This window comes from Chrysemys picta, chromosome 1 (genome assembly GCF_011386835.1).
Source record: "Chrysemys picta bellii isolate R12L10 chromosome 1, ASM1138683v2, whole genome shotgun sequence".
Lineage (NCBI taxonomy): Eukaryota > Metazoa > Chordata > Testudines > Emydidae > Chrysemys > Chrysemys picta.
The window spans coordinates 162,196,298-162,222,517 of NC_088791.1; the positions used below are offsets into that span (position 1 = coordinate 162,196,298).

General features: G+C 41.5%; 1 protein-coding gene across 14 annotated transcripts in view; it reads right to left on the reverse strand.

Moving 5' to 3' along the window:
* Nucleotides 1-26,220, reverse strand: part of MORC1 (MORC family CW-type zinc finger 1) — a 98,257-nt gene extending 72,037 nt beyond the window's left edge. For 6 of the 14 annotated variants that reach the window (XM_065574693.1, XM_065574653.1, XM_042853628.2 and 3 more), the window contains exons 1-8: nucleotides 26,015-26,195; nucleotides 22,190-22,243; nucleotides 16,731-16,765; nucleotides 12,396-12,464; nucleotides 9,749-9,839; nucleotides 8,210-8,318; nucleotides 3,274-3,433; nucleotides 2,236-2,341 (exon numbers count right to left, since the gene is read on the reverse strand). In XM_065574693.1, the coding sequence (XP_065430765.1) occupies nucleotides 2,236-2,341; nucleotides 3,274-3,433; nucleotides 8,210-8,318; nucleotides 9,749-9,839; nucleotides 12,396-12,464; nucleotides 16,731-16,765; nucleotides 22,190-22,243; nucleotides 26,015-26,085 (695 nt within the window). In that variant the 5' untranslated portion in view covers nucleotides 26,086-26,195. Of the gene's footprint in view, nucleotides 1-2,235; nucleotides 2,342-3,273; nucleotides 3,434-3,859; nucleotides 3,957-8,209; nucleotides 8,319-9,748; nucleotides 9,840-12,395; nucleotides 12,465-16,730; nucleotides 16,766-21,342; nucleotides 21,410-22,189; nucleotides 22,244-25,893 lie in introns of those variants that run through there. The other 8 variants (XM_065574680.1, XM_065574672.1, XM_065574677.1 and 5 more) reach the window with 7 other exon arrangements.

Genomic DNA, 26,220 nt, shown 5'->3' on the forward strand with positions numbered 1-26,220 from the left:
TCTAACTTCCTTTCCTGGTTTCCTGGCTGAAGACTCTGGAGGACTCTCACCCTAGTGGGCTCTCTAGGCCCCCAGCCTCCCTAAACTATAGAATGAACAAGAGACTTTCCAGCCAATATCTTTGGGCTCTATACCCATGGAATGCAGGCAGTGGGAGGAGGCCAGTCAGAAGACAAGCTCCCTGTCTTACCAAAGGGGAGGGGAAGTTGCAGAGTGTGAGTGGGTGCAGGGTGGGGAAGAAATCATTAGTGAAGCAACCCAGGGACTAGGGAAGGATGACTAGTAGTTCTGGTGATTTCTCTCGTAGAGCAATACATATTATTTGTTTAAAATACTAACGTGATTGAGGCAATGCCATATTTCAGCCAAAAGAAGATGTTTAAGACCATAAAGCATGCCCTGCACAGACCCAACAGCCTCCACCCCTCAATAGTGACAGGTACCGCTGATATTTTTAGTCATCTGTCCCCACTTACATAAAGTTCCACTCCAGGCCAGAGAGCCTGCTGATTCATCACCCCTGCACTTTGTGCTCTACTGCTTGCAACCAAGTTCTGTCTGCTTCTTTCACACAACATTAGGGATTGTCCCCATAGGGTGCTTGAGCAAACATGCTTAGGCAGCCATCACTTATCTATTATGTTACTGGTACAGAACTCAGGGTTATTCACAGTAGTATTATGAAAGTGCTCAGATAATGGCACCAACTCAAACATTTTCCTTGAGATTCTTTTTTCACAACCTCTGTTCCTAACCCCGTTAGTTTTCCACATATTTCCTTTCCCTCCAGATCCCTTTTCTCTCTTCCTCAGCCCATTATTTCTCCCTCTCTTATCTAATTTTTTTTGTTATTGTCCCTTCTCTTTACTGTCCCATCTGAAAAATACATATTACATTAAATTGCTCATTTTAATTTAAATGTGCACTCACTTATTGTCAACATCATCTTTACTGCTACTTCTCCATCTATACAATACATAGGATGTCTCCCAAAACAATTTCCATTGTACTTGAGATGTAAGTACAGAAAAGGTCTAATTTCAATTGTGAATAACTATCTTATAGTCAAGATTTAGTTCTGTGAACTCTTTTCAGATCTCTAAATTAAAAACTGAACCTCAAGTCTTGGAATTATTGCATTAATAATTGTAAATTAATTTTAAATGTGCTGCAGTAATCAGCCTCAGAGAAGATGAAAATTGTGTCATAAGTAGACAGAATTTAACTAGCTGCATTTTAAGATCAAATAGCTAAGTTACAGTTATCTGAATGATCAATTTTGTCTTCAGTGGATTAGAAATTATTACAGTGGTTTGCATAATCTTCGCTTTGAGATCTGTGGACAGCTGTTATTCAGAAACCCAAGTCTTTTAGCCTTGGATTTTCAAAGAAGCATGAGGGAATTAGGCACACAAGACCCAATGAAATTCAACGGGAGTTGGGCTTTTAACTTGCTTAGGCTTCTTTACAACAGAATCCCATTACTATGAAGTTTTTTACCCTGGTATTTTCTAAGAATCAATTTGGAGGGGTTGCCATAGGTCAGGTGCAAAGTGAGGGGGGGAAGGGGAGGAAGAGAGGAACCAGAAAGTTTTATCATCCCTTTCTTAAAATGACAATAGATGTGAGGAGTAGTGGAACCCTGTTGGGTTAATGAGTCCCCTACAGAAATAAACTGTGGCCACCTACCTGAGGGCCCAATATCCAGGATGCTTTGAAAAGATGATGTACTAAATCAAGTGTCATCTAAATCCAATGGGTACATTGTACCTCTCATTTAAAGAACTGCGTTCACTTTCTTACTTGCCCCTAATATTGGCTGGCAATTCCTCAACATTGATCACAATGGGACATCTGAGGTAGCAGAGCATACAATCCATTTGTTACAGACAGCACAGGGAGCAGTGAATGTTTATATGTCGTACAATTTCTCCTCTGCATGGTTTACCCAGTTTTATTAGTGAATGAAAAAGGTCATTTGCACAACTGGGCAACCGTACCATATTTGCCTTTTGATCCTATGTTACCCCGCCACCCCCTAGTCAAAGAAAGGCATTTCTTTTCCTTGACACCCTGCTCTCATTTCTGAATGACAACATATCCATGCTGTTTTTCAGTTCCTAATCAATTGACAGTTCCCCAATAAAATACTCTTACTGGTGTATGTAACCATGTACTATTGATTACAGATATTCATCCAAATCTTTGCTCCAGTAATGTAATTATGCCACTCACTTATCAAGAAGACCAGCAATCTGAATATCCACACTGTCAGTTCTAATATCTAGCTCTGGCTCTCCACTGAGCATAAGCTTTAAGTTGTAAATAACAATAAAAGTGCCTGTGGAGAGAAAATATACATCTTTTAAAGGCAACTATTTGAATATTTTAAAAGATCCTTTTCAGGTGCTTCTGTACTTTTTAATCTTGTCAGTCTAGCCTGTCTAAATAATATATACAGTATCCAAATAAGAGCTGCAATTTGTGTGGCCTGTTTAAAACAAAAACCATGGAAATATGTACGTACAACTTATTGTATCGTGTCTGATACAAATTGAGTTTACAGACACTGAGCGCTTGTCTAGATACAGTCAGTGCACAGCAAGCTTGGATATAAAAGTTTCAAACAGCAGAAGGTCAAAGCGCACTAGGGAATTTTAAGGCATACTAGCAGGCTTCGCATGGCCAGTTAGTGCACCATAGCTGCACACTAACTCTCCATCTAGACAAGGCCTAAGATTCATACAGCTACAGTGATAGAAGAGAGAGGGAGAATTCAGAGATAAGACTGAAGTAGAAAACAGACACTTTCTTAGGAACTATGAAAGGAGATATAGAGTGAGAGAGAGGCTCTTCCAGATGGAAGGTAATGCAGAGGACAAGTCTCTTGCATTAAGCATTACACTGTGTGAAAAGACAGAAGAGGCCTGTCGAATAAGAAGAACTAGCGGAGAGGAAATCTAAGTAGTCTGGACCAAAGTGCATGGAGAATTTCAGCATTCTTTCTAGATTTTTTTCCCCATATAAACATTTCAATTTTGGCATTCAAGTAGAACAGACATTTTATTCTCTTTATAATAGCAACCAGGGTGTAAGGTAAATACCCTAATCCTTTTATTTTCTTCTTATTAAAAAGGTCTGACCAAATAAGAATTTCAGTAGTTGACCTTCTCCATGAGAGTTAAAAGCACATTGCTTCTCTAATGATACATCGGTATGGCTATATTTTAAATAATTGTTTACATGAAAATTGCATTGTTTGGTAAAGCTTACCACTTCTCCCATAGATCGCGTCAAATTGCTGCAGCAATTCAGTTTCACTCTTAAAAGGGGAGTACTTAAAGATGATAGACATCTGTACAGTGAATTTCTCAAGATCACCTATGACAGGTTTTCTAGTACTTCTTGACCATGAGGTTATTGGGACTATCAGCTGCAAAAAACAATTTGAAAAAAATATTTCAGGGACAATTACATATTAAATATTCAAAGACCAAGGTGAAATTTTTGATTGTTGCTGTCCTTTTATTTTTAATTATTTTGTGGAGAAATTATAATCCTAAAATTATTTTTAAGATAAACAGGTTTACACAGCTAAGATACAGAAAGCTACTAAAATCAATCTTTGCTACAAAAAAACAAAACCACAGAGGAAATCTGATAAAAAATAGGTTTGATTCTTTATTTCCCGACCTGGGACTTACAATCCCACAATGTATCACATGCCAACAATCTCTGCACAGTAAACTCTCAGGCCCTGGCAATAGGGATTATTTTAGAGGCAAACATCAATGTCTAGCTATGGAAATCATTCATGGAACCTAGAAGGGAAGGATAGTACAATTGTTAAAGTACTAACCTGGGATTCTGGAAAACTGGGTTCAATTCTCTTCTCTACCACAGACCTCATGTGTGACCTTGGGCAATAAACCAAGTCTCTGTGCATCAGATGTAGCCAATATAGTACCCTACCTCACAGAGTGTGGAATGGACAAGAACATTAATGACTGTGGAGTACTCAGACTCTACAAATGGCCCCCATTACCAAATACCTAAAAAAGACAGATCTAGAACACATGTAACAATGAAGTTGCCTTATAAGGTGAAAAAGCGTGGACTAAACAAACAGTCGTTGGAAAATCCAATTATTTTCCTCTAGTCAAGAAGAGCCCATTTCTATTATGAGAAACTATACTATACTTGAAGTACAAAGATTAGCATACACCACAATCTCAAACATTCACACATCTTTTACCTCATATTTTGTTTAGTGTTCATCACCTTAGCAGCTAGTTGCTCTTACAAATACTAATAAGGCAAAATTACACATATAGAGCCACCTCACTAGAGAACCCTGTCACGGCTATCCACGGTCATATTTACAATAGCTCTTCATCTTCATATATAGTACAGAGTGTGTGTCAATATAGGATGGGACTGTTGAGGGTTTACATGATAGATGTGCCAGACACACGGGGATATCAAAATGTCTCCTTTTGCAGATTTCTGAATTTTAAACATTTCCAATGGAATGTTTCATTTTAAACACAAAGGGAACTATTCTCAGCTAGCTAGGGACATAAAAATTCTCTGGGGTGCAAGAGAGCAGAGCTCTAAGAAAGTATAAACCTGTTTTTTCCTTTTCCTCTCCTCGCAAAAAAATAAAAATAAAATAAAAAGAGAGTGGCCCATTCATTACTTCCCCATTCTCATAAGCTCCAGGGTTAAGCCCAATTTAAGGGTAAAAAGGGTAATTTGTCAGTCATGACCTACAGTCAAGAGAAGATGGATTTCATATTTGAAACAGAGCAGAAACTATTAGGATGACTGCCTCGCCAATAAATTCTGTCATCTGTCTCTCGCTTTTTTCTGGTGTCACAGCCATCTCTATTCAATTCTCAAACTGAGTGTTCAAGTGAAAGTGCTCAGTTCTGTATTTGGTCATTCAGATGAGCTCTTGGGCCATGTCTACACTACACATCTCTGCCAGCATAACTGTGTTACTGAGGGTGCAAAGAGGTGTGATCCCCGACAGACATAACTGAACCAATAGAAGCCCATAGTGTAGATGCAGTTCTACTGGCAAAGCTGCGCTTTTACCAGCAAAGCCTGTTTCTCTCATGGGATGGCGGTAGTTTCACTGTACTGGTAGAAAACACAGCTTTGTCCACAGGAGTGTTCTTCGGTGACTCTTGTATTCTTGAATGGGTGGGAAAATAGCTTCAGTTTGAAGTTCTTCTGCCAACTTCTGTGCACTCTTCAGAACGTTTTGAAATCCCTCATCTGACCGGTAAGACTGTAGGTATGACTTTATTTTGTCCAGTTGTTCCATTGCTCCAGATATATCAAGGTCAACACCTGGGAGTCTCTTGCTTACAACATTTACTTCAGTATGTCATGCCAAAACACTCAGAGTATGTCTACACTACGGGATTAATCCGAATTTACAGAATTCAAATTTTGGAAACAGACTGTATAAAGTCAAATGTATGCAGCCACATTAAGCACATTAATTTGGCGGTGTGCGTCCATGTACCGGGACTAGCGTCGATTTCCAGAGCGTTGCACTGTGGGTAGTTATCCCATAGCTATCCCATAGTTCCCGCAGTCTCCCCCGCCCATTGGAATTCTGGGTTGAGATCCAAGTGCCTGATGGGGCAAAAAACATTGTCGCAGGTGGTTCTGAGTACAGCCTCACCCCTCCCTCCATGAAAGCAACGGCAGACAACCGGTTCGCGCCTTTTTTCCTGGGTGAACACTGCAGACGCCATACCACGGCAAGCATGGAGCCCGCTCAGCTCAAGGCAGCAGTCATGAACATTGTAAACACCTTGCGCATTCTCGTGCAGTTTATGCTGAACCAGGACCAGAAAAACGAGGCGAGGAGGAGATGGCGACGGCAGTGCAGTGACGAGAGTGATGAGGACATGGACACGGACACAGAATTCTCTCAAACCGCAGGCCCCGGTGCTTTGGAGATCATGTTGTTAATGGGGCAGGTTCTATCAGTGGAACGCCGATTCTGGGCCCGGGAAACAAGCACAGACTGGTGGGACCGCATAGTGTTGCAGGTGTGGGACGATTCCCAGTGGCTGCGAAACTTTTGCATGCGTAAGGGCACTTTCATGGAACTTTGTGACTTGCTTTCCCCTGCCCTGAAGCGCCAGAATACCAAGATGAGAGCAGCCCTCACAGCTGAGAAGCGAGTGGCGATAGCCCTGTGGAAGCTTGCAACGCCAGACAGCTACCGGTCAGTCTGGATTTTTCCAGTCCTTTGTTCCTGTAGAACCCAATGTGGCTGGAACATTAGACTGGAAGAGTTTGCAACAAAAACAGTATGCAGCATTCTGGGTTTTTGAGTACATAAGCCATGGCCTCTCCACTTTGTCACCATTGGAGATTTCACACCAGTAATGTGTTGGATGGAAGCTTCTATTTTAATTGTCTTTGGGGAACATGAAGTTTTTCACTTGCTGTGGCCCATGCAGTACAAGGAAGCCCCTCAGGCTACTGCTCAAGTGGGTCCACAGTCCTGGATCATCTACACTTAAGGAACTAAACTCAGCAGCAGCTGTTTCTTGCGCCTCCACCACACTCTTCTCTGATCTACACTTCAGGAATGTGCATGGTTACATCCATTTGAGATGGAGATATGGATGCTGCAGTAGCTGCCAGGTCACCTGCACTCTGACTAACTGGAAGATCAGGCATCTCCTCACCACTCACATCCTCACTGGGGCCGGAAGGCTCACCGTGAACATTTGTGTCTATATATCTCAGGAGAGCTCCTTCCTGCTTAGATAGAAAAGCTTCCTTTGCTTTCTTTCTTTTTCTGAATGCTGCCCCAGAGGGGTGTTTTCTTCTTTCACTCATGACTGCTGTTCTGTGTCAGCTATAGTGGCTCTCAACACTCAATTGAAGGGGACAAATAAGCAGGCTGGTAGCAGGGCCTGAGTAAGGGAAGATATCAGCGTCTTAAGGGCCTAACTTGCTCCTACTACTTCAGTTGACTGCCTGTTCTCAAGTGGGTTCAGGGAAGCAGCAGTAAACAGGAAGTCCCCTGAGAAGTTGGTGTTAATCAGTCCAGGCTGGGGGTACTAGAGAGGTACATAAGAGGCTCCTCCTCCTCTCTCTTCCTGCTGCTCCTGCTGCTTTCTGTTATTTTATAGTTGTGATGAGTGCATACTCACCCATTCGGGCAGGTTTGTACTCAGCAAGACTCAGCCGTGCCTCTGCTGCCGCTACCCATGCTATTGTGGCTACACTGCCATTTACACTCGTGAAGCTAGCACACAGACGTGTAAGCGAACAGGGGAATCACACCCATAGCTTGTAGCGTAGCTGTAGCCTTTATGGTCTCCAGGTGCTGTTTTACAAGTAGATATCCTATTCTGATAACACGTAGATAGTTCTTCCTGCATTTTCCATTTCTCGTTCCTTTCTTTAAACGAGCCCTCCTTTTTCTTATTTTCATTTTCAGTCCTATCCCTTGCTCTTCATGTTCCTGAGCTTCACCTTGTTCCTTGCCCCACGAACCAACCAACCAAGACTGAACCTTTGGGCTGTAACATCAAACCTCTTTCTCAGTCACCCTCATTAGTAGTTTTTCCTTTAAAGTCGCTTTGCTGTACAAGCAGTCGGTCAATCAAAGCTCCAGGAAGGAAGGCTACACATGGCTCCTTCTAAATCCCATCTAGTCCATTTTGAGAGACAGATTCTCCTAGGCCCTACCAGGTCACCATCTGACATAAGATCTCACAGGAAGGGTCTAAAGAATATAGTTTGTTGACTGTAATTAAGGTGAAGCCAACAGATTGAAGTACAGTACCAGTTTTGATCTGTGCTTATCCTTCAGATGTCAGCAGAGCATACTGCGTGATAAAGCTCTGCTTCACCTTTTCTATAAAAAGAACAAACAAAAACCCAAAACAAAGCAGACTTGGACAACTTTTTCCCTACATTAACAGTCATCTCTGTATTTCATAAACAATATTTCTAATGAAAAATGAGAAGTTTCATTTATTTTTAATAAGCAATGCCGTACAGCACAATATATAACATGCACAGCAATTGCAGAAGATGCTTTAGAAAGTACCGCCCACTTTAGGAGGCTAAATTCCATTGAATTTCAATGAGACCTAAGCACTTCAAAGTCTTGCCTAGGGTCTATTTGAAACTATTTACAATCAATGCAAAAAAAAAAAGATACCTCATTAAGGCCTTCTGTCTCACAGAATGTTTGAGAGAAGAGAACACATGTCATTGTATCTTCTTTCTTTGTGAATAATATGAAGTCTTTCCCTATTCGCATAGATCCACTATAGTAAAGATACAGAAGATGTCAATTACTCTCAGATAGCTTGTTGTCAGGATGTTAATTTACTTTAAGTAATACAGACAGAACATATCATTAATTGGCTTGATGGCCCTGTTCTAGCATGTTCAAATTAAATTTCTACTCCTGGCAATGGGTGTTTGGAACAAGGAAAAAGCAGCTCTTGGGAAGAGGGAGCACCTAAACCTTAAGGGACTCCTTTCCTCATCTAACCATCCTCAGCCAAAATGAGGTAACCACACATCATGTTGACAGAGTGCACAAAACTAACAGAAAGTTGTGGTTTTAGGCTACTGGTTGCAAAATACATACATAGAGTCACACAACTACTAAGAGCCATGGATCAGTGATCAACATATTTTAAAGGATGCACAGCGCTGCTTAATGTTGCATCAAAGCAGCTGAACAGAGAAATAAATACATACCAAAGTTTAAGCAATTCTAGATGTGGTGGCAGGTCTCCACCAGCTGCTCTCTGCTAAGGTCTTTCTGTCAGCCAGCTTCAATGCCAGAGTGGCAGGTGGAAGTGCTTATCCAGAATATCCCCCAAGTAATTTCTTTTGGTGGGGATCCTTCAGCAGCAAATACTGCTGCCTTTGCCCAGTGGAACCACTAAGAAGTGGCAGTCTATCATCTGTCCTCTGTCAGGAGACTGACTCTTCCTTAGGACACACAGGGCCAGGCTAGCACCAGGAAGTACCATTTTTGCCTCCTTGCACTAGCAAGAATCTGTCCTAAAAATGGCTGGAATTCCCTCCCAAAACTCTCCCTCCCTTTACAGAAAAAGAGAAAGCAGAAGGAAATATGGTGAATATATTCACTTTTGAAATATACATTAGAAATAACTGGACAACTAGAACCATCAGGAACTTCAGTACGCACTATTAGGAACAATACTGAGTTAAATATTCAGACTGTTAGATGACCAAATAGAGCATTGATTTTTCTAGGATTATATTCCATTATTCCATTTAGTTTTTGAGTTAAGGATCATACTTACAAAAAAATACTGAGGCAGAGACAATCAAGACACTAGGATTTAGAAACAGCAGAACTAAAATTCATTTGCAAATTCAACACCATTAATCTGGGCTTGAATAGGGACTGGGAGTGGCTGGCTCACTACAGAAGCAGCTTTTCCTCTCCTGGAATTGACACCTCCTCATCTATTATTGGGAGTGGACTACATCCACCCTGATTGAATTGGCCCTGTCAACACTGGTTCTCCACTTGTGAAGTAACTCCCTGCTCTCCATGTGTCAGTATATAATGCCTGCATCTGTAACTTTCACTCTATGCATCCGAAGAAGTGAGGTTTTTACTCACGAAAGCTTATGCCCAAATAAATCTGTTAGTCTTTAAGGTGCCACCAGACTCCTTGTTGTTTTTGTAGGATTTAGAAAACACCCTTACGATTTAAGTCCATTGCCATAGTGTCCAATCATTCTTGAGAGAGATGTCCGCTTAGAAGACCTTCCAAAATAAATCAGATCAGTAGCTTCCTCTGCAATAGAATTTTATTGTTATTATTAAAACATGCAAATAGTACACTCATTAGAAAACACAGGACTTGAAAACTTTAAAAACCTGCATAGATTTTAAAATGAGCATTCACTTGGTTTGTGCTACAGCACAGGATTTGTTGAGATCTTATGATGTGTGTTATTAGCCGTGGAGCACGATATAAATCAGACACAAGTTGTTTCCATGCTTGTCTGACTCAGTATAGAGGTAGCCAAACAAATGCTGTAATTGGATACCACTGCTGACAAAAGTAGGATACCAGATTCAATGGACCAATGGTCTGATCAAATATAGCAAATCTTAATACTCCTTCCCTTCTTAACTCAGGAATGACAGTAGGTCTTGGAATTGTACACGCCACAATTAAATCATAACAAATTTTAGATATTATTTTGTATTTATAGCTCGTTTCATTGGAAGAACTAAGCATTTTAAAAACCAAGAATGAGTTGATCCTCAGCACATGACGTAAGCACTGTGCTCGTTTTAATAAGGAAACTGAAGCACCAGAAGTTACGTGCCTTGCCCAAAATGATACAAGATCTCTGGCCAAGTTTGAAATAGAAGCTAGGTTGTGATCCACATTCCTGTGTCAAAAATAGTACCTCCCCCTTTGCAGATGCTTTCTGCATAGGTTTTTTTTTCCCCACATAAGAAGGAAATCCACCAGTTGATAGCTGCAGTAGGTACTGAGTAGCTCTCTCCATTTGCAGTGAAAGTTGGCATGCCAAATGCCATTCAAAGAATTAACTAGCAAGGATGACTTCCAAGAACATCTGACATAGTCATTCTGGGAACAGTTTATTTACAGCATGTATCAACCTAACCTGAAGATCAAGACTCTCCATTATATACTTGGGAGCAGCATGAAGCCGCCATAATATCAATGAACTAAAATTGCTTGGTCAATAGAAGGCTGTTTGGATACTTAAAGGAAAATAAATTCACTCTTAAAAAAGAAGCAGGAGCAACACACTAGATGGCAAACTGGTACAATGTTATTTTATCTGAAAAGTCTTCAGCTGCTAGTAGCACAACATTGCCTAGTACTATAGCATAACAATACCCCCATGACTTTTGCAAAAATATGACTGCAAAATATACAGAATTACACCCAGCACTCCTTAAGCTAATGTAAGTCCCATCATAAAGATCCTTTGTTAGAGTTTTAGGGAAATTGTCTATTTGGGACCACACACAAAAAATCCATTGTATACGGAAGTGAACATCTACTGATCCTCTTCTTATAAGCAAAATGGCACCACTCAGATAAAGACATATAATTAGGTAAAATAAATCAAGTACACATTCATCTCTGGTGCTTCCTGTATCATTTCTGTTCCTCCAACTGTGATACTTACACGTGACAACTGATTGCACCAAGGGAACAACGTCATGTACAAATTCAGAGCAACAAGTACTATTTTTATTTTGATTGCTGCCTATGATGTACACTGAAGTGTGCCTTAAGTTAGGGGTTCTCAACCTTTTCCTTTCTGAGACCAACATGCTATAAAAACTCCAAGGACCAGCCAGGCTGTGCTCTGGGCTTCAGCTCAGCCAAAGTGGAGGAGGAACCGGGCCGGGGCTCGCAGACCCCCTGAAACTGGCTTCATTAAGTGACCATCCTAGAGAACAGGAAAGTACACTATTTATTGGCTGGAAATATGGTGATATGTGGAAATGATACTGATGTTACATTTTCACTGTACCATTTATTCTGAACAATCCCAGAGGGTTTTTTTTTTACATATAAAAAAAAGTGTAGGAACCCCTGTAATAAGCAAGGAATGCATCATCGAACTCTGAAATACAGCAGTTTGACAAAACATAGCAACACTTAACAGTTTAGGCACAGTGGGAAAAATCCAACATCCAATGCAAGCTGGAGAGGAAGTTCAGGGAAGCAAAAAGTAATTATAGCAGGGTTTTAAATTTGTCTAGGACATCAATGTTAAACTCCATTCCTTTATGGGAGAGATCCTAAAAACAAATGAATGTTTCACGGTTTGGTTGTTTGTTTGAAATCAGTGAATTAACTGGTAATACTGTGCCTGGAACTCTGACCATTTTCTGATATGTGGTTGGTGCTATGCTTTAAAAGCAGGGAAATTATATTTCTGTAATAATCCATATATTTTACATTTCATTTCTCCAAGAAAATTTACAGTCACTTTATGCACAGCTTAAAAAAACTTCAGGACTAATTTACTCTGCTAGCAAAAATACTAAAAACAGTAGGTAAAATTGTAAATTAAGTATATACACCTCTACCTCGATATAACGCTGTCCTTGGGAGCCAAAAAATCTTACCGTGTTATAGGTGAAACCGCGTTATATCGAACTTGCTTTGATCCACCGGAGTGCGCAGCCCCCCCCCCCCAGAGCACTGCTTTACAGTGTTATATCCGAATTCGTATTATATCGGGTCGCATTATATCAGAGTAGAGGTGTATATCATTTTAAATAATGTCTCTATATACTTGGCATTTTATCCCCTTGAACAACCAGTTAAGCATCTTTATAGTTAACTTACTAGGAGTCATGCCACATCCATCATCCAAAAAGCACAACGTAAATCCCCCTTGCAGTTTGTCATTATCCACTGAAAAAAGAGAAAAACCTGTTTGTAATAAATGTAGAACCTAATTTGCCGGTTAGGGAGATTGTGATGCAACAATCCCTCTATTCACATCCTACACACAATTGTAATAATCTTTGTACAAAATATATCTTGTGAAGTATCATATGAAAACTAATAACTGACTGATCATTAATATTCTTGTGTGCTGTATGTACGCGGTGTGTATTAAGAGTTATGGATGTATGCTGGAATTATGGCATGTCAGGGGGCATTGGTAAACAGGTGTGCCCCAGACAAAGGAATATATATATGATTCTCTGACTAGCCTGATTGTCACGCAAAGACGATGAAGGTCCATTTTTATGTTTTAGGTAGACAAATTTATTAAGATAACAAGTGAGGGAAGAAAAAGCATGGCGCTTCCTTCGCCACCAGACTCCATGTTGCCTTCCTCACAACCTGAATAAACTTTACATTGAGGTAACACTCAGAAGAAATCATTTCAAATGTTTACTGGTATATAAAGCCATAGGGGTCTGAATCTCAAGTGGTAAGTGATTGAATCAACTGACTGTATATAATATTACTGTGTTATAAAAATGTATAGAGTGAGGTCTTTTCTGAAAGCTAGTGACACACTAGTGAGTATTATCATGGTGAAATGTATTAACATTATATAGGGAAATATGGATACTTCATAAAATTATGCTTTAAAGTCTGTGGCCAAACAGGAAAGAAGGCAGCTATTACCTGTATCCTATGTAAATTAAGTATGGTGGGATCATTACCAGGGGAGATAGATTCAATGTTTGTAATAGCTCAGCCATTCCCAGTCCTTATTTAATCCCAAATTGATTGTGTCTAGTTTGCATATCAATTCCAGCTCAGCAGTCTCTCGTTGGAGTCTGTTTTTGAAGTTTTTCTGTTTTAAGATAGCCACCCGCAGGTCTGTCATAGAATGACCAGACAGGTTAAAGTGTTCTCCCACTGGTTTTTGAGTATTATGATTCCTGATGTCAGATTTGTGTCCTAAAGAAACTACACCATCTGCTAAAAAAACTCCCTGACAAAGCACAGGAACAAATCTGTACAGACACATGCCTAGAACCCCGACCAGGGACATTCTATTTGCTACCCAAGATCCATAAACCTGGAAATCCTGGACGCCCCATCATCTCAGGCATTGGCACCCTAACATCAGGCTTGTCTGGTTATGTGGACTCTCTCCTCAGACCCTACGCTACCAGCACTCCTAGCTATCTTCGAGACACCACTGACTTCCTGAGGAAACTACAATCCACCGGTGATCTTCCAGAAAACACCATCCTGGCCACTATGGACGTAGAAGCCCTCTGCACCAATATTCCACACAAAGATGGACTACAAGCTATCAGGAACAGTATCCCAGATAATGTCACAGCTAACCTGGTGGCTGAACTCTGTGACTTTGTCCTCACCCACAACTATTTCACATTTGGGGACAATATATACCTTCAAGTCAGCGGCACTGCAATGGGTACCCACATGGCCCCACAGTATGCCAACATTTTTATGGCTGACTTAGAACAACGCTTCCTTAGCTCTCGTCCCCTAACGCCCCATATTCTACTTGCGCTACATTGATGACATCTTCATCATCTGGACCCATGGAAAAGAAGCCCTTGAGGAATTCCACCATGATTTCAATAATTTCCATCCCACCATCAACCTCAGCCTAGATCAATCCACACAAGCGGTCCATTTCCTGGACACTACTGTGCTAATAAGCGATGGTCACATAAATACCACCCTATACCGGAAACCTACTGACCGCTACACTTACCTACATGCCTCCAGCTTCCATCCAGGACACACCACACGGTCCATTGTCTACAGCCAAGCTCTAAGATATAACCGCATTTGCTCTAATCCCTCAGATAGAGACAAGCACCTACAAGATCTCTATCAAGCATTCTTAAAACTACAATACCCACCTGCTGAAGTGAAAAAACAGATTGACAGAGCCAGACGAGTACCCAGAAGTCACCTCCTACAAGACAGGGCCAACAAAGAAAATAACAGAATACCATTAGCTGTCACCTTCAGCCCCCAACTAAAACCTCTCCAGCGCATCATCAGAGATCTACAACCTATTCTGAAAGATGATCCTTTACTCTCACAGATCTTGGGAGACAGACCTGTCCTCGCTTACAGACAACCCCCCAACCTAAAGCAAATACTCACCAGTAACCACACATCACTGAACAAAAACACTGACCCAGGAACCTATCCTTGTAACAAAGCCCGATGCCAACTCCATCCACATATCTATTCAAGTGACATCATCATAGGGCCTAATCACATCAGCCATACCATCAGGGGCTCGTTCACCTGCACATCTACCAATGTGATATATGCCATCATGTGCCAGCAATGCCCCTCTGCCATGTACATTGGCCAAACCGGACAGTCTCTACGCAAAAGAATTAATGGACACAAATGTGACATCAGGAATCATAATACTCAAAAACCAGTGGGAGAACACTTTAACCTGTCTGGTCATTCTATGACAGACCTGCGGGTGGCTATCTTAAAACAGAAAAACTTCAAAAACAGACTCCAACGAGAGACTGCTGAGCTGGAATTGATATGCAAACTAGACACAATCAACTCGGGATTAAATAAGGACTGGGAATGGCTGAGCCATTACAAACATTGAATCTATCTCCCCTGGTAAGTATTCTCACACTTGCTTCTTATCAAACTGTCTGTACTGAGCTATCCTGATTATCACTTCAAAAGTTTTTTTTCTCTTACTTAATTGGCCTCTCAGAGTTGGTAAGACAACTCCCACCTGTTTATGCTCTCTGTATGTGTGTATATATATCTCCTCAATATATGTTTCACTCTATATGCATCCGAAGAAGTGGGTTGTAGCCCACGAAAGCTTATGCTCTAATAAATTTGTTAGTCTCTCAGGTGCCACAAGTACTCCTGTTCTTTTTGTGATGTGCTTGTGTCTCTTTAGAGGAACAAACAAACCTTATTTCTCTGAACTATCCAGAAAAGGTCTGGACATTATAGAGTACATGGTTTCAGGAAAACTCAGGACTGGGAGTATGCTGGGGTCACCTTGCTGGCTGTGACCAAGACTGGTGGAAGCCAGAATGAGGTACTGCTGAGGTCAAAGCTGCTGAATCAGGGCTGTCTACCACACGGACATTCAGGGTGTGACCTGCACACTTGTAGGCTGGTTGTGAGCATCTCAGCTAGGAGCTATAGTAGCAAAGCATTGTAAGGCACAGGGCTGCAGGACAAGTGGTGACACAACCCCTCACTGGTCTGGATTGCCAGTTGATCCCAGTAACTGATACCAAAAGCTCACACAAGTCATTTTTCAGCAAAGAAGAGAAACAATAAAATGACAAACTGCTGTTTTACTATACTTCTAATTTTCTGTAATCTAAACCCAGTGGTTTGTAAGTATTAATATATTTTATTTTTTGTGTTCTAATTTGTGCAAAAAAGCAACTTGTCAGGACACCACTTTCCAACCTGACTTAGCTAAAGAAAGAGAGCTGTGCAAGTCTTGATGTCTGTTTAATATCTCAGCTGGAGGTCTCAGAGGCATGCAAAGTGAAAGATGCAACTTGAAAAACAGGTAGAAACAAGGGGTAGAAACCAGCATGAGACATCTCAGCATCCCATAAGGGAAGCTTTATGGTGGGAATCTAGCTAGTCTGACGCTCAGTGGGGCAAAGGGATTAGGCCAGCTCTACTCCAGCTTTCAGTAGGATTAGCTGGCCAAACAATACAAATGTCAGTGAGAGCTCAGCTTTGCAAAATAGATGTTTCACCAGAATAAAATGAGAAAAAAAGAGAGGCGAAACAGTGAATTTTTTTTTAGCTACTTATATATCTCCACTGAACAGCCCTGCTGAAAATACTAAAACCCGATTTTACAAGAAAGCTGAAATACTTCTGCATTCCTTTGTTCATTGATGCTGCCAATAATACTCTTAAGCATGCAGAAGCATTATACATTCTGTACCCCAGCTATTGAAAGAAATAGGTAAAGACAGTTAAACAAGCCTCCTGAAAGGCAACATCCATTTATTTGTGGGATGATTTCCCAAGGGAAATGGAAACCCCATTGCCTGATATTTCCAAAGCCAAATTTTCAACTACCATGATAGCGTGCAGGCAGACACCTGCAACTGAGGAATCAGATGCAGACCAATGCCCTCTTGATATGCTTCTTGCTGACAACGGGCATCACTCCCTTTAACTATTTTTTATGGCACTTACCAGTAAATATGTCAAGTCTGGTGGCTCCTGCATCTCTGAAAACAAAAGTACAAAATTACCTTCCTCTGCCCACAGAGGAAAAAAAAAAAAAAAGAGAATACATGTGACTAACAAAGCTGTACCAATTCTTCACCTGGCTCTTATGCTTGTATCTTTCCTCATCTTTAGATTGTCTTTAGATTGTAAGCCCTTACATGAAAGATGGTCTCTTTTCTATATGTGCATAGCACCCTTCGGTTATACCAACACCACACAATGAGTCATTTGGACAACAATAACAAGCCCTCTACTAACAGTTGCTGCTGAAGTATCTGAGACATTACAGTAATCCATTACACTTAAAGAAATATTTATCTCATACTACAGTGTGGTAACTTAGTAGAGGAGATCATGTTACTGGCACTCAGTGTGTGTAGACTTAAATTAATTTGCAGTCAAGAAAATTATATCCATTTGAAACTGTAAATAAAAGTTAGATTCAAAGTGGAGAAAAGTCACTTGCTCCTTTAGAGCCCAATCCTGCATTCTTTGCCTACCCAAATCTTTTGCCTCCAATGAGAGCTGAAGTAATATAAGGAATCCAGAATTATGCCCTTACTTGCCTGAAAAGTTCCAGGAGCAGGTTGTTGGATTTCCCCTATAACAGTGGATGGCACCACTAACACCTAAAGCAGAGGAGATAGCTGTGTTCCCCCTAGGTTACCACGTGAGACTGCAATGCTACTGACTGTTCCAAAGCAAACCAAGATCCCCGAACTCAAGCCTTAGCAAAAAGTTTTGGATTTCACCTTTAATAAGTCATCAACAGGACTGGGACAGAATCATTCCACAAAGAGATGTAATTTTAACTTCAAAGCCATTTGTATCCATTTGTAGCAAACTACAGGGATGCTGGAGGGCCCACAGCAGATGAAAATGGCCCAGAGCAACGATTCTCACGTGTCCTTCTCAAGCTTTATAGAATTCAGCTGTCTTTCAAAGTAAAAATGCCTAAAGCAAGGCCTTAATGCAATATTTGTTTACTACAACCTTCCATGAGACACCATGTTCCTTGGCCTTTATCCAAGCCATTTAGTTCATATACATATTGGAGAAAGCTGTCATATCAGCAGCTATGGTTGATACCAAAAGAGACAATAAAAGGATTAAGAATTAGCAAGTTTTAGAATGGAAGCTCTTTCAGAAGAAATGAAGCCAAGAGTGCTAGTGAGGTATGGGGAAGGTCAGGAAGCTTAAACAAGTAAGGGACAGTGAAGAAAAAAGCAATTAAATGTTCCTGATGCTTATATGCAACAATCATGATTCTCATATTACTATCTGTGATTTGTTTCAAACCCAAATACTCCAATTAAGGTAGGTCAGAGACTCAGAGCACCAGCTAATGGGAATCTTGGTGACATAAGGTCTAGCACAGAAAAGAAGGCATGATTCGAAGATCATCGAGTGCCTTAAATGTTGATAGTTTGTCAGTTACTCACCTATTTCTATTAACACCTCAGAGCTACTGATCTGGAAGAAATTCCACATTTCAGACCAAAATGGTTAATAATGGATTTTAGAGAGAGTTAGTTTGGCATCAAACACCCATTTCCTGTCAAAGTTACCTCCTCTTATCTGATCCTTTAATGAAGTGATATAGCTGAATCTGTCACAAATCTTTCCACAGTATCTCACTGATGGCAGAGATAAGATTCAGATTTCACTACTGGGTCATGTAGGAGAATTATGCCAGTAATTTTACAGGGATCAGAAGTCTGCAGTAGCAAAGGGAAGAGACAAATATTGGCCCAATAACTTTTCTGTACTCTCCCCAATATCCAGTTGCAATCCCTCTTTAATTGCTTCACTATTCTTAGCAGTTGTCCCACATAGAATCTTCAAGAGACTAGATGCAATGCAAAATATCCATGGAAAATTAGTTTTTCCACAAGTACAGGAGAACTTAGTTAATCCTTTAACTCACATGCAAAATAAAATGGTCACCTCTCTCTATTTACTAGGAAGTATTTAATAGAGAGTTCCTAAGGCTTCATATTACTAAAAATTCTAGAAACATTTATTAAAATGCTATGGAGAATCATAAAGAACTAAAACTTACCTACACGAGTCATGTCAATCAACGAAGCACATTTTGTGATGAGTCATTCCTTGCTCATCATGTACCTTTACCTAATGACTAGCTGGCAAAATTCATTAATCAGAAATATATCTCCCAAACTTTCATTTTAACTAGCAAAATTCTATTGCACTGGTTGAAAGGACATGTCAAGATTTTTCTGCCAGCCAAGATTTTTCTTGGTACTTGAAGAGTTATTCTTACTGGATTTAGCTTAATGAGTCTAACCAAGCAGTTATCTTTTCTATTTTAAAAATGCTTCATAACAGAAACAGGGTCTGACATTCTAGTTCTTGCCACCTGAACAATGGAGAATAATTTAAAGGGTTGAAATGACCCTTCCCATACAACCGCTATTTTCCAACTTGAAGATAACACTGGTCTACAATTTTTGAGAAGTCGTCTGCTTCAGAAATAAAATGTGCTATTTATTATGTATTTTGATGTGCTGAATTCAAATATGACAATTAAAACAACTGATTGGCTACTGTTTCTAAGATATTTAAGTTTTTACATTTTATGTCTATGTATATTGTGTAGATAGTAGAGTTTTAATCATAAATTGTAAACCTAGGTCTTTTCATGTGTTTATGGTTGCTTTACATGATAATATTTCACCAGTCCTTCTCTGTGGGCGTATAGCTGATGGAATGTTTGGATAATGCACAGTCCACTTTTTCTTCTTTGACACACCTTTCCCAACTGGAGGCACCATGCAGAAGTAACAATTGCTGGGATGATCTGCTGGCTCTCTCCAAATCATTGGCACTGCAAAAGGCATAGATTTCCTTTTCCTGTTCAACCACTGGCGAAGATTTGTTGCACAAGTGTTGCAGCATATGTGTGGGGCCCACCTCTTGTCCTGATCTCCAATTTTGCAGCCAAAATAAAGGTGATAGGCTTTCTTAACCATAGTGGTTATACTGCGCTTTTGTGATGCAAAAGTCACTTCACCACAAACATAGCAGAAGTTATCTGCACTGCTCACACAAGTACGAGGCATCTCTGCTCACTTTGGCTAAACAGAAATGTGTCCTTTTGCAAAATCAAACACTGACAAATAAGAGAGCATGACACTGTATGATTTCTAGAGCTGATATAGGGCAATTTGTTCAGCAGAGTGATGTAAGCTTCGTTATGATTGCATCATCCATGACTTCTAGGAATAACATGATGCAATTCATATCATGTATGACGCAATACCAGCTTCAGATTGCATCATTCATTGTTTTGCCTAAAAAGCAAGTACTGTCCAAACCCAGTCATAGATTTATTCATAGATCCAGTCAAAGATGTATTTGAGTAATTTCTGTTTTAAATTGAGATCCCTTCCCTTTATAACTCACTTATCCTCCGCCATTCCCAAGTCAAGGGTCGTATATACTGACCCAATAGCATATCTTGAAAACTAGAGCCAATCAACAATTTTAAGCATCATTTTCGTTCTCAGTGATCCAGAATTAGTAAAGTTTGACTACATTTATTTCAGAAGCATTTTGGCTGTAGAGCAGTGTAATACGAAAACTGTGCATTGAAAACTGGTTGTAGTTAAACCGGTAGCACACTGAAGACCTAGCATTATCCTGGGAGCTATTTTATTTTTAGCTACAATCAAAGTTACTAAGTTAAAGGAAAGTTCAAAAATTCAGTTTCTCCATGTTTGAACATTTTGGCACAAACTACAAAAACCAGCTTTGCATTATGAAATACTTTCCCAGTTAGTGAGTCACGCACAGCGTGACTAATCATTTTGCATACTTGAAAGAATTAGACCTATTTAAAACAACTAAACTCTTAAAATGAAGCTGTATGTGTGCATAATAAAAATGTTTTAGTCAGTTGATACTTTGGGGTCCCTGCAGCTAGCAAAACTACAGCCAATCCCAAATATCTCCTCAGAGTGTGTTGGACAGCCATTTCCAAGACCTGAGTCCAGTCAACATTAACTAGCAGATGTGCCCTAAGGACTAGGGCATATTGGAAACTCTCTATATTATGGGAAGGGAGAGCACAAAGAAGGGTAAAGAAAAAGGAAGAGGAACAAAGAAAGCAGATGAATGGGTACAGAATAAAGGGGGCTCCTCATGTGTCAATTTACTATTAACCACACTGGGCTTGTCTACACTTGAAATGCTGCAGCTGTGCCGCTGTCGCGCTTCAGTGTAGATACTCACTGCAGTGATGGGAGGTGTTTTCCCATCGGTCTACTTAATCCACCTCCCCAAGGGGTTGTAGCTAGTTCAACAGGAGAATTCTTCCATCAAGCCTAGCACAGTCTACACTAGGGGTTAAACCGGTTAACTACATCACTCAGGGCGTGGGTTTTTCACACCCCTGAGCAGTACAGCTGTCAATTTAACCTTTGAGTAAAGGCCTGGCCTCAGCATATGTAACACCACCCCAGCATTAACCCACTTGAGAGAACACGTATGCAGTGTGGCCTACACAACAGGCCTGCAGCCAAATCCTCCTTAACACACCTAAGTCTGAACTTACTTGTTTTTGTCACCTTATATGCAGTCTTTGCACCCAAGCCTTCAAACACTGAGCACAGCGTTGGCTACTGTGAATAGTAATTATACACTTAGTTTGCAGAATCAGACCTTTTATGATTAAATTCAATTACCATGATTTGCTAGTGAGACACACTGTAGGCCTAATATTTGAGGGACCAGCCCTATAAAATGCTCAGTGACCTCAAATTCCAGTGAGGGCACCTGGCCTCTCAGAATCAGTGCTTTAAAATGCTTCACAACTTCAATTAATGAAGAACAATTAAAGCTGAAGTAGAACAAGTACTGTTTCATTCAGGAGCGGCGCCAGGGTTTTTGCCGCCCTAGGCGACAGCGCTCCTCCTCTGAGCATTCGGCGGCGAGGGTCCTTCCGCTCCGCATCTTCGGGACACTTCGGCAGCAGGTCCCGGAGTGAGTGAAGGACCCGCCGCCGAATTTCCGCCGAAGACCCGGAGCGGAAAGACCCTCCACCGCCAAATTTCCACCAAGGACGGCAAAATGCCGCCCCCCAAATCCTGCCACCCTACGCGAACGCCTAGGGTCACCTAGTGGAAGCGTCGGCCCTGGTTTCACTGAGATCATGTTCCATGGTACACTTGTATGTAATTTAGGCCATGTCTATGTTACAGCATCAACACTAGGAAGCTATGCTGAGATAGACAAACTAGCAAAATATTTGTAGTGTAGACAAGGTGTCAAGCAACCCTGAAAATTACTTTATCACTTCCACTTGTGGAAACATTTTCCCACCTCTCCTGGCAGAGTCAGCCTTGCTAAACATTTAAACCCATAAATAACAGAACTTGGGTCCTACAAAGTATAATATTTACCGGGCGTTGTCAATCAGTTCAGCAATCGCTCCAAAGAGAAAGTCGTGAGTGGTGCTAAAATAAAGGTAAAAGTTGGTTAAAACCTACAAGCAATTGGTAATACCAAATCAAGCATCTGTGTATTATGGAATCTACATAAGTGATATGTTCAGTTCCTGACACTGAAACACATGAAATTCTATGAAAGCAGCTTTTAACTTAAGATTCAAATACACACATACTATTGTGAAGGTTAGTGATAAAGATTTCTAAAAACTGAATATGCAGGCAGAATATGCTGGTCACTCTGCACTTTTAACCTGTTATGTATATTCCATTCTCTAATTATGCGTGTTACACATCAGAACATTTTCACTACCCTAGTGGTGAAGCAGTTAAAAGGGCTTGTTTTCTGTTACGATATAAGCCAAAAAAAAATTGTACACTATTGATTTCTTTTTTAAGTTGGTAGAAAAAGCTAATTTCATTTTGTGGCACTGGCAAGTAGCAACACAAGCTCCCTGTGATGCTATGACCTATTAAGAACTATATAGATATCAATATTTTCTTGAGCCTCGTTCTGGTCTCACAACAGTGTAACTCCATTCCCAGTGCGTTTACTCTCTATTTACTATTCTGATGAGATTTAAAATCAGGCTGTATCTCCCCAAGGACTGAGGATTCAATTTCATATTTTCAGATAGTTCAAGGTCAGAACAGATCACTAGATCATTGAGACCAGTGAATTTCAACCTGTGGTCTGCAGACCCCTGGGGGCACAGACTATGTCTGAGATTTCCAAAGGAGTCCGCACCGCCGTTCAAAAAATTTTAGGGGCCCACCAATGAAAAAAGGGTGAAAACACTTAACTAGGCTTACTTCCTGTATATCACAGGCCATTAAATTACACCAGATTCCCCACACTGAGCCCAATAACTTTAGTTAAACTAAGCACTTTCGTCCTCAGGCATCTAAACTGTTGTGTGCCACTGGCAGAGAACAAGAAAGACTGAAGTGCTACCAATGCCAAAGACCCCTGCAATAGCAAGGAACTGATTAGGTGAGTTATGTCTAGATGATCCCAACAGCAATCTATTCCCCTTGCTGCAGAGGAAGGTCCTCCAAGGTCCTTACCAATATGACCCAGGAGAAATCCCTTCCTTAGCCCATATATAGCCATCAGTCAGACCCTGATCATGTGATCAAGATCCACCAGCCAGACATCTAATTCAGAGGATTCCTTGTCCAACTCAGGAGCACTAGACCCATTCGTGGTCCTACCTCCAGCTGTGGTCAATCTGTGGTGCTTCTGCCACCTCTACTGCCCCAACAATGCATCTGGGCAATTGTGCATCCGGGGATAAAAACTTGCACATAAGGATCAATTCATCCTGCATTCAGCAACAGCAGGTGATTTAAGGTACAGGAGCAGGAGGATGGGAGACAGATTAACAGACTCCACAGAATTAGGGATTTAGCTCAACTGTGTTAAATACAACTGTGCTGAAAATCACACCAACAGCTGATAATGCCCACTGCTGCCTGCAAGAATACTAATGGTGCTCTAGTTACTGAACTTGTGAGACTTTTAATTTTAACACTGTATTTTCAAGTTTTATTATAGGGAGATATAAAGAGACACATTATAGACTAAAGCCTCTCCTCAAAATCCTATACTCTCAATGAAGAATTTTTGGCAGAGCATTATTCTAACATTAAAAGAGCATCTGAAATTCAAGTACATCTCTACCCCGATATAACGCGACCCTATATAACACGAATTCGAATATGACATGGTAAAGCAGTGCTCCGGGGGGGCGGGGCTGAACACTCCAGTGGATCAAAGCAAGTTCGATATAACGCAGTTTCACCTATAACGCGGTAAGATTTTTTGGCTCCCAAGGACAGCGTTTTATCGGGCTAGAGGTGTATTGTTTATTTGTACATCTCAAACTTTTGAGCTACAAAAATGGAACATGACAGCAACACAAGACTCTTGAGAAAGGGTTTAAACTCTGCTCTTTTATGTAAGGAACAATATCCTTCAATTCCCACCCAAAAGGTTATTTAAGTGGTAATAAAAATCATTACTTCTTGTCCTAACTAAACTACTTTTACTTTGCACACATGTTCCAGCAACTGTGCAGCCACACCAGTGCAAGCAGTAACATAAGTGCTAGACTAGGCAGAGCCCAAGCTCTTTCTGAAAGAGAGTTTTTTAAGCCACCCAAGCACTATGTACAACAACAGTGCTTACGTCATTGTTGGCACAAAGGCGGGAAAAATGTGTGTAGCATTTTCTAGTGCAGATGCAGCCTGGGACTCCAACAACCTTAGCATTTTTTGCCACAGGCCACTGTTACCCAAGGTCTGGTCTATACTACCCGCCTGAATCGGCGGGTAGAAATCGACCTCTCGGGGATCGATTTATCGCGTCCCGTCGGGACGCGACAATCGATCCCCAAATCGGCGCTCTAACTCCACCAGCGGAGGTGGTAGTAAGCGCCGCCGACAAAAAGCCGCAGAAGTCGATTTTGCCGCCGTCCTCACAATGGGGTAAGTCGGCTGCAATACGTCGAATTCAGCTACGCTATTCACGTAGCTGAATTTGCGTATCTTAAATCGACTCCCCCCTGTAGTGTAGATGTACCCTAACCCATTCAAAGGAGCACTAGAATAGACTAGCTGCCAGCGTGTAAAACTGTTGCCTATGTCTTAACAAGATTAGAAGACAATAGTTACAGTGTACACTAGTTCGTGACCTGTGCTGATTCAGTCTCCTGCAGGCAGCAGCGATGGCTGCTACTGCCACTAGAGCTGCAGTGGTGGTGCAAGCGTGGGAGACAAAATACACAGGAAAAGAAAGCACCTCAGATAGGAACACATCAGAGGCTTCTTAACATTTTCCAGATTTCTTCAGCTTTTCGCGCAGAAAGACCAGCTAACTTTTCCTCCCCACAACCAACTTTTATTGAACTCAGGAAGCTACAGTCAAATGGACTGAGCATAGATGTGGGAGTCAGAGGGGTATAGTTCTGTTACATCAATTTGATAGCTAAATTAGTATGTCCCTTGGACAAGTCACTCAATCCAAATGACCTTAAATGCTTGATATTTTGGGGTGCTTAGATGCTGGCAATTCCCCTTGCCTTCAGTTGCTGATGCTCAATGCTTCAGGAAAAGTACAAAGCCGCACTCTGGGGCAGAAAATTAAGTACCTAGAAGTAGCAAATGTTTTTGAAAATATACGCTTTAAGTCCCGTGCCTCGGTTTCCCTACCTGAGAAATGACATACCTACCTTTTTAAAGCTCTTTGAGAGCTACAGATACAAGCGCTTTAGAAACAGTTGTTGTTACAGACTTGGTGGAGACAGCAGAGGTTTATTTTAAAAGATATTACCTATGTTGTTGAAAGGGAATTGCCAGCACTTGGGTAGGAACTGCTTTTACAACAACAACAACAGATGGAAAGTTTCCCTCGCAGAGCGAGCTGGAGAGTGTAAGGGGCTTGGGCCCGAGGGGGGGTGGGGTGGGTTTAGTATTATCCTTCTAAAGAGAATAGACCGTTTATTTGGGGGAAACCTGAGTGTGTGACTCAGCAGCCCAAGCACACGCCCAGATGGTACAGCCCTTTTCCGCTGCCTGAGCCTGGAAGCACAGGTCATGCACCCGCCACGCTACCCAGGTGCTCATGCCTTCTGCCACTGCTGCTGCCCCCAACACACCAGCGCCGCGGTCTTCCCACCCGCAGTGCCCCATGCTGCTGTGACCAGCGGGGGGCCCCGGCGTGCACCAGGCACAACGGGAGCCGGACACTCTCCGCGCCCGCCTGGAAGAGCCACTCACGAGTTGGCGTGGAGATAGTCCAGCCTCAGCTCCGCCCTGCGCAGAGCCCCGTAGCGCTCGCCCGAGGCCATCGCCGCCGCCGCCTGAGCCAGCCCGGGTGGGACAAGCCCCCTAGTGGCCGCACGGGACTGCGACCAGGCGCTCGGGGCGGGGCCCTGGTGCGCGGGAGGCGGCCCCTGGCGGCGGCAGCGCGCAACGCAACCGCA